This window comes from Mandrillus leucophaeus, unplaced genomic scaffold (genome assembly GCF_000951045.1).
Source record: "Mandrillus leucophaeus isolate KB7577 unplaced genomic scaffold, Mleu.le_1.0 Scaffold522, whole genome shotgun sequence".
NCBI lineage: Eukaryota > Metazoa > Chordata > Mammalia > Primates > Cercopithecidae > Mandrillus > Mandrillus leucophaeus.
In genome coordinates, this window is record NW_012105609.1 from 154,686 (window position 1) to 163,692 (window position 9,007).

The window sequence follows — 9,007 nt, forward strand, 5'->3', positions numbered from 1 at the left end:
ACTACAGTGGCGAGATCTCGGCTCATTGCAAGCTCCGCCTCCCGGGTTCACGCCATTCTCCTGCCTCAGCCTCCCGAGTAGCTGGGACTACAGGTGCCGCCACCACGCCCGGCTAATTTTGTTTTTGTGTTTTTAGTAGAGACGGGTTTCACCGTGTTAGACAGGATAGTCTTGATCTCCTGACCTCGTGATCCGCCCGCCTTGGCCTCCCAAAGTGCTGGGATTACAAGTGTGAGCCACTGCGCCCGGCCTCAACTAGGCTTTTTCTAAACATATCTTTAATGCTTGTCATGGTAAGGAATAATGACCCCCTGATTCCTGTCCTCTGCCACTCTATTAGGTATGATTGACAATGTTTTATTTTTCCAGAAATGTTCTTCCTTTTTGGTACAGCAAATGTTTATTTTTGTTTTTACAGAAAAAAAGCGGCGGGGGGGGTGGGTCATAGTATGCATACTTCCGCATCTGACTTTTTTCTCTTGGAATTCCTTCCACATCAACAGAGACCTACTTCACTTTTTATTATTTATTTATTTATTTAGAGACAGGATCTCGCTCTGTCATCCAGGCTGAAGCCCCAGGGCTCAATAATCACAGCTCACTGCAGCCATCCTCAAGCTATGCTCCCACCTCTCAGCCTCCTGAGTAGCTAGGACTACAGGCTCAACCTACTGCCACCACACCAGCTAATTTTTTTTTTTTTAATAGAGACTGGGTCTTGCTATGTTACCCAGGTGGTCTCAACTCCTGGGCTCAACCGATCCTCCCACCTCATTCTCCCAAAGTGCTGGGATTACAGCTGTGAGCACTGTTCTCAGCATTCACCTTTAAAAACATGTCTAATTATATATCTCAGGGTTTATTTATCCACTTTCCTACTGGACATCTCAGTGACCCAGTTCTGTTGTTTTGGCATACAGTGCTGCAGTGGACAACCTTCTCTATGTAGTTTATCAAACAGCGATTTCAAATTTTGATAGAGCCTCCCAAGATAAACTAGTATCAAGCCAGTTTGAGAATTTAGTATGCCACTCTCCCCTGCTGAAAACCTTCCGGGGCAATGTAATGGAAAGGACTTGGGTTCTGCCGCCTAGAACCAAGGAGCCTTGGGTCTTTAACCCTCTCTGGGCCTCATGTATTCGCCTGCATAAAGTCGGTATAATCTCGCGTCTCAGGTTGGTTGTGAGAACCCAGAAACTGCCTCCGTGAAGGCTTGGCATCAGCAGAGGCCTCGGTTGTCCTTTAGTTTCAGGGTGTCCTGGGGCACGGGCCAAAACCTCAGGCTGAACGTGCTAGAGGAACCTTCCTTTCCCTTGCAGATTAGGAAAACTGTGGCACAGAAAGTGCCATAGGGGTTGGTCAGGACCCCACAGCTGTGGTCCACGCTGCTGCGGGCGGCTTCGGATCCTGGTCCCGGGGGACTGCGCACATTTGGATGTGGTCAGCAGGGAGGCCTGGCCCGGCCCCTTCCCCTTCTACCGAGTCCTCTCCCCTAACCAATTCCAACCCTTAACGCCCACAGTCCTCACTCGGTTCGACTCCTGCCCCAGGGGCGACCGGGTGGGGACGTCATTCCTGAACAACTAAAAGCTGCTGCGGCCAGCGTCACCTCCAGCCCCAGCGGAGACGGTGGGGGCCGTAAGGCTTAGGGACTCCGCGTCCTCCCTCCAGCTGGGCCTCAGCGTGCCCTCTGTACTTGCCTTCTGCGACCAGTCAATGTGAGTCGGATGTGTGTGTTGACTGCAGACGGGTGACGTGTGTGTTGTGTGGTGAACCGTTCTTTGTGTAGATATGTGACGTGTGTGTGCTGTGGTGCACGGATATAGGGGCTCACGAAGTACCGGACTCCTCGCTCCTAGAGCCCCGATGGTTGCCGACGTTACAGCCCTGCCCGGCTCAGCCTCCTCAGCAACCGCGGTGGAACCCGGAGTTTGCGCGTGCGCGGCTCCGCCTCAGGCTCCTCCCCCGCGCTGGCACTCCCGCCTTCGCCGGCCCTCCCCGCGCTTTACGGCCCGGCACGCCACTTTTACTGCAGTCGCTCCCGCCGCCGCCGTAGCCCCCACCGTCGTTTGTGCTGCAGGTGAAGTGAAGTGAGGTGAGGTGTGGTGTTGGGCCGGTGCCGCCGCCCCTGCCGCGGGGGAGGAGGTGGAAAGTGGGGCTGCGGCGGGCCGGCGGGGGCGGCCTGTCAGCCGCTGCTTTGTCTCCTCAGCTCGGGTCCAGTCTGCGCTGCTGCACGGAGGCCGCCCGGGCCAGGCGAGCCGAACCAATGCTGGACTTGGAGGTGGTGCCCGAACGCTCTCTGGGGAACGAGCAATGGGAATTCACGCTGGGTGAGTTTGGGGTCCTCTGTCAGGACCCCATTCGCTGATCCTTGTTTTCTTCTGGGCTCTTCCCACCTCTGTTCTCAGTCTCTCACGCCCCTGCGCCCGCAGCTCCTCACCTCTTTCGTCCTCTCGGCTGTCCGAGCTCCAGGCACTAGACACCCGCTCCAAGTGGCCCGATTTGCCTGTCAGTTGCTCATCTCGGGTCTCAGCAGGTTCTCTTCTGGGACGGTGGGACAGTAGTAGTAAAGACAATAATAGCTGGCTCTCCCCAAATGCCTAATGTCCGGCCCTGCTCTTTTTGAACGTAATTCTCTCTAGTACCCTTCGCCGGCGCCTGAGGATAGGTACTATTGTTATTCCCATTTCCATTTTACAGACTAAATAATGGCTGAGAAGTGGCTGATCCCTCTGATCACCACTGTGGCCTGTGGTCTGTCTCCCACTGCTTTTCTGGGCTGTGGCTTCCTTCCCCTTTTTTGGTTGGGAAACCTAGGTTTGGAACCCATGATCAGATGTTGGGGCTCTGGTCAAGGGAGTTGAGTTTGTGTGTGTTAAAGGAACAGCTGACTTGCTTCCCTCTCTTTTTTTTTTTTTGAGACGAAATCTGGCTCTGTCGCCCAGGCTGGAGTGCAGTGGCGCGATGTTGCCTCACTGCAACTTAACGCCTCGTGGGTTCAAGCGATTCTCCTGCCTCAGCCTCCCCAGTAGCTAGGATTGCAGGCACGCGCCGCCACACCCGGCTAATTTTTGTATTTTTAGTAGAGACGAGGTTTCACCATGTTGACCAGGCTGGCTGGTTTCGAATTCCTGACCTCGTGATCCGGCCACCTCGGCCTCCCAAAATGCTGGGATTACAAGCGTGTACCACTGCACCCGGCCCCGCTTCCCTCTCTTTTGAAATGTAGTCTGTATCGGATGCTGTAGTCCTAAACCCAGACCTCAGTTGTGACAGGTGAAGGTTGGATGAAATAGGAGTTAGGGGGATGTAACATTTAGTTTCTAAAAGATGCAGTTTGGTCGTTTGGGGTTTGCTGGCCCAGCTTTCTCCCTTCACCCTCTCCATTCCCAACATCACTGCTTTTATGTGTACAAGGATGTTTGTATTCAGTAACCCCTGTGTGTTTACTTTGATGTTCCAGCACTAAGAAAAGGGGGTGGGGGTAGGTGTTGGTGCTGTTTGTTTATGCAGGCCTGAACTTTAATCACTCTAATGTGAGCTACTGGACTAAATCAGCTGCTTCATTGGATTATATATTATCCTTGACTCTGGAAGACTTAATTCTGTGGAGACAGTGTATTGGAGAAACCAGGTGGTACAGATTGCTGGTAGGGCCCTGCTGATACTTAGTGGCTACATACATCCTGTGTGTTGTAAGAGCCAGTTTTTGTTGTTGGTGTTCTGTTTTAAGACAGTCTCACTCTGTTGCCCAGGTTGGAGTGCAGTGGCACAATATCAGCTCAATGCAACCTCTGCCTCCCAGGTTCAAGCAATTCTCCTGCCTCAGCCTCCTGACTAGTAGCTGGGATTACAGGTATCTGCCACCATGCCTGGCTAATTTTTGTATTTTTAGTGGAGACCAGGTTTCACCATGTTGGCTAGGCTGGTCTTGAACTCCTGACCTCAAGTGATCTGCCTTGGCCTCCCAAAGTGCTAGGATTACAGGTGTCAGCCACCGTGCCCAACCATAAAAGCCGGTTTAATTTAGGGGTCTTGGTCAAATTCTTTCATAACTTACACCACTCCTGCAGAGTTCTTTCCAAAATATTAGCTGGTACGAAATGCTTCATTCTTTTGTGAAGCACTAACAGCTTAGTTGGGAGGCTAGTGACACCATGCTAATGCTGTTTGGCTTTTAGTTAACTCCTTTCCTCCCCTCTCCTTGACAGCTTCTACCCAAGCAAGATCCTCCCAGGGCTGGGTAAAAACCACAGCCATAGCTTCAAACTGTGCTTGATAGTGTGACTAGGTTGTGGATCTCTTGGTGGTACAAGCATTCAGAGTCCCTTGGTCAAAAGTAGTGGCTAGGGACTGGGTGCAGTAACTCATGGCTGTAATCCCAGCACTTTGGGAAGCTGAGACAGGAGGATGGCTTGAAACCAGGAGTTCAAGACCAGCCTAGGCAACATGGTGAGACCTTGTTTCTACAAAAAAAAAAAAAAAAAAATTAGGTTAGTCAGGCCTGTAGTCTCAACTACTCGGGAGGCTGAGATAGAAGGATCACTTGAGGCTGGGAGGTCAAGGCTGCCATGGGTCATGATCACACCACTGGGCATGATCCTGGGTGACAGAGGGGGACCCTGTCTCAAAGAGACCAAAAAAAAAAAAAAAAAAAAGTTAACTAGGATATTAATTGAGATCAGGATTTCCAGAAAACTGAGTGAGAGAGCAAGGCTTCTCTCGGAGCTGTTGTTTTGACACCCTAACCCTGACACCTAGCTCTGGTAGTTTCCCAGGAATCAAGGATTTACACAGTTCTTTCAAACTGTCTAAATAGCAACCAAAAACAGTGAGAAGGGCATTTCTGTATATTAGGTCCAGAATTGAATTTTAGGGGAAAGCTCATAGACTGACCCAGAGCCTTCATGATTCCCGTGGGTCTTAAAATTCATTTTTACATGGTGTCTGCCTGAGAGATGGTGGTCATTTAACTTTATCAGTCATTTTCCACCCCTTTCAATCAGGAAAGTCATTTTCCACCTCTTTCAACCTCCTCCCCACCCCTGAACACATCCAAACTACATTTGGGGCTGTTAGGTAGGGATTGGTCTCAGAAGGGAATCTGTTTTAGAATTACATGCCTAGGCTAGTGAACCACGAAGAACTTACCTCTTGCCACCACAAGCTTGTAAGAGGTATTGTTATCTCTTTTTGCCAGGTGAGGGACAGGTTCAGAGAGAGAGATGATAAATAAAAGTTGGCAAACAGGCATTTCCTGCTTCCAACGGCTCTGTCCTTTTGAGAGTGGACTCAACTTTGTCACCAGGTTTCTTATTGGAATCTGTGCAATTGCAGATGCAATTATCTGCCTGGCATCACAATGGGAAGCTGCATCCTGGCAGCTCCTTGGCTGCCTTCCTGGTGGTATAATGTTGGATGATTAGGGAAATGCTAGCAACACAGGGACAGGAAAACCTGGGCCAAGCAGAATCTCTGTGAATGTGAATGTCACTGATGGTTTGACCAGCGGTGGAGTAAAGGCAGTGCAGATTTGAAATGGGTTTTTTTTCTTTTTTTTTTTTTTTTTGAGACAAAGTCTTACTCTGTCGCCCAGGCGGAGTGCAGTGGCGCGATCTCGGCTCACTGCAGCCTCTACCTCTTGCAATTATAGATGTGTGCCACTAGCTAATTTTTTACTTTTAGTAGAGATGGAGTTTCACAGTGTTTACCAGGCTGGTCTCGAACTCCTGACCTCAAGTGATCCTCCCGCCTCGGCCTCCCAAAGTGCTGGGATTATAGGCGTGAGCGTTTGTGCTGAGCCCTGAAAAGTTTTCGATGAGAGTTGCAGAATGTATTGATGCAGAGGCAAGTCTCTGAATTTGTTTTTGAAATTAGTCTTGAAAGGGACTAAAAAAGGTAGATTTAAAGGGTCAGTGGAGAAAATACCTTCTCCGAGATTACCTTGTTCCACAGAGACTGAAGGCTCAATGTGTTGAAGGCATCATCTACCTCTGTGAATTGCTTACAAACATTGAAAATTAAGTAATCAACAGTGCACAGTGACTCATGCTTGTAATCCCAGCACTTTAGGAGGCTGAGGTGGGGCAATCACTTGAGCCAAGAGTTTGAGACCAGCCTGGGTAACATAGTGAGACCCTGTCTCTATTTAAATAAAAAATAAATAAAAATTTTTAAAAAAATGATCTTATTCCCTGAAGAACTTAGTCTAGTGATAGAGAAGGATTATAGAAATAGTTCATTTTATTATAATCAAGTAGAAGATGTATAGGGTACTGTGGAGGGGAAGAAGGGACTTAACCTGACTTAGGAGTTCAGAGAAGGCTTCCTGCCAACCAACAGGAGCTAGAAATCTTCTAGTCAAGTGAAAGAGGAAAAGAAAAACACAGGAGAAAAGATAAATGATGTGTGCAGGGAACTATAAGCAATTTGGTATTATAATTAGAGCATGATGTACTGGTAGAAGAAGAAAATGGATTTCCCATAGTCCCAATTCTGTTTGGTTTTAGCTGCCTGGGATACTATCAAGGATACTTTGTGCTGGAATCTGTGCAAATCTGTGGAAAAGAGGATATGTATTAGTGAAGTGTATTGTGGGCATTGGTTTAGGAAGAACTGGATTTGGCAAGGTGGGGAAGGAGGAGAAATCTAGAGGTTTTTGACTTGAGAAACTCTGTTAGATGTTGGACATACATATTGAGACCTAGAATACAGAGAAGATGAAAAGATCACTTTTAATCTGTTGACGTTTATTTGCCTTTAGATGTATATAGAAAATAGATGGAGATATGAGTCAGAAACTGGGTGGTTAGTTGAACCAGGGATGAGCAGAAGAAACATAGCCCATTGGAGAGACTTGGAAAAGTTAGAGGAGAGTAGTATTGGTGGAGAGACAATAGGAGTTCCAGAGAAGGAGGGTGGTCAACAGGATTCATGGTATAGGACCTAAGTGTTCACCTAATTGCTTTGTTTCACAGATGTGCATGACCACCGACAGTTGTGCCTGGCACAGTGATTGGGTGCTGGGAGGTATTGAGGTGAACAAGACAGACAAGGTCCTACCTCTGTGAGGATATAAGGGAGACTAACAAATAAATGGTATGAGAGACTTCATTGAATAAGGCGGTTAGGGAAGTGAGGTGTGACCAAGACCTAAAGTGCAAACAAGAGCCAGCTTTGGGTAGAACATTCCAGATTCCAGCAGCAACAAGAGCTAATTCAAAGGCCTGAGGTGCGAAAGAGCTTGATGTATGCAAGTAACAAAGGGTGAACGGTGAAAAGAAGATGTAGATGGCTAAGATCCAGAATATTCAGGGCCTTTGGTGATGACATGTTGTTTGGGTTTTATCCGCCTGCAATGGGAAGCCCTTCCATTGAGAGGTTATAAGCAGGCAAGTGATGAGATCTGTGAGACAAAGATTTGTGTGGTTTAGAAGGCTGACCATTCTGTTAGAGCTGGGATAGCGCCCCTGTTTCTTTGCCATTCATATAGTTAGTTCCCTTTAGAGATCTTTCGTAGCCCTCCTTTACCAGTAGCTGTGTGATGACCAGTCATCATGGCTGCTTCATCTGCTCTGGGTGAGTTTCTTCTTGGGTGACTCAGGATCCTAAGATGCTGAGACATCCTTTGATGTGGTAAGTGGAATCCTCCCTCAAGAAACTGGCATGGGCTGGGAGCGGTGGCTCAGGTCTATAATCCCAGCATTTTGAGAGGCCGAGACGGGAGGATAGCTTGAGCTCAGGAGTTTGAGACCAGCCTTGGTGGCATAGCAAGACCCCGTCTCTTTGGAAAAAAGAAAAAGAAAGAGACTGGCCATGTGGATCAGAGAAACCATGCAGCCTTCCTCTTTCTTGACATCTAACTGACTGAGCTTGTCTGTCTTCTGCACATGGATGTTTGTCCATTCCTCCTGGGATCGACAGCATAGATGTTCCTCCATTTAGGAATGGCAAAGGTGAGGGATGCATCCAGCTTGTTCATATTCTCAAACATTTATTGAGTCCCTACTATGTGCCAGGTTTTATGCTATGAAAGGCTGAAAAGTACTTTTTTAAAGATTATAAGTCAGCCTTGCGATGATTGCCTTCAACTTTCTTCAAATGAAGAATGGCCTCTCAGATGAGGGCAGAATCAGATTGTTTGTTTAAATGAGATGAGCCATGAGCTTTTTACCTTCTAATTAATTTTTCATTTGTAAGCTCTTTTTTGCACATCTCATCTCTTTGACCTGGAGGCCAACTGATTTAAATGTGAACTGGCTGCCATCGGATGAAGCCATGGTCCTTTTTCCTTCCTTTCTCTTGTCACCCATCCTACAATCCATCATTCCCACTCAGTAAATATTTATTCAACAGTCACTGGATTGGCCAGGTGTGGTGGCTCACACCTGTAATTCTAGCACTTTAGAAAGCGGAGGTGGGAGGATTACATGAGCCCAAGAGTTCAAGACCAGTCTGGACAACACAGTGAGACCTCTTCCCTACCAAAAATTTGAAAATTAGCCAGTTGTGGTGGCACATGCCTGTAGGCCCAGCTACTTGGGAGACTGAGGTGGGAGGATCTCTTGAGCCTAGGAGACAGAGGTTTCAGTGAGCCAAGATTGTACCACTGCACTCCAGCCTGGGTGACAGAGTGAGATTCTGTCTCAAAACAAAACAAAACAAAACCAGTCACTGGGTGGTTAGCTCTGAGCAGGGTACAAGGCATCCAGAGAGTGGTGAACAGCAGACACACTGTTTTCGAATTCATTTAACTATTAGTCTTTGTTTTTTGATTGTCCAGGACCTGTCTCTATGTGTGTTTCTACTTGTTTAAATTATAATGGACTCTGGAAACAATTTTTTTTTTGTTTTGTTTTGTTTTTGAGATGGAGTCTCACTCTGTCACCAAGGTTGGAGTGCAGTGGTGGGATCTCAGCTCACTGCAACCTCTGCCTGCCAGATTTAAGCAATTCTCCTGATTCAGCTTCCCGAGTAGCTGGGACTACAGGCATGCACCACCATGCCC

At 47.8% G+C, this 9,007-nt stretch overlaps 1 protein-coding gene across 1 annotated transcript in view; it reads left to right on the top strand.

The window, feature by feature from the left end:
* Positions 1-2,082: 2,082 nt before the first annotated feature.
* LOC105551489 (chromosome unknown open reading frame, human C16orf70) overlaps positions 2,083-9,007 on the top strand; it is a 48,803-nt gene continuing 41,878 nt past the window's right edge. The window contains exon 1 of the mRNA XM_011996741.1: positions 2,083-2,330. Within this exon, the coding sequence (XP_011852131.1) occupies positions 2,267-2,330 (64 nt within the window). The 5' untranslated portion in view covers positions 2,083-2,266. The remainder of the gene's footprint in view (positions 2,331-9,007) is intronic.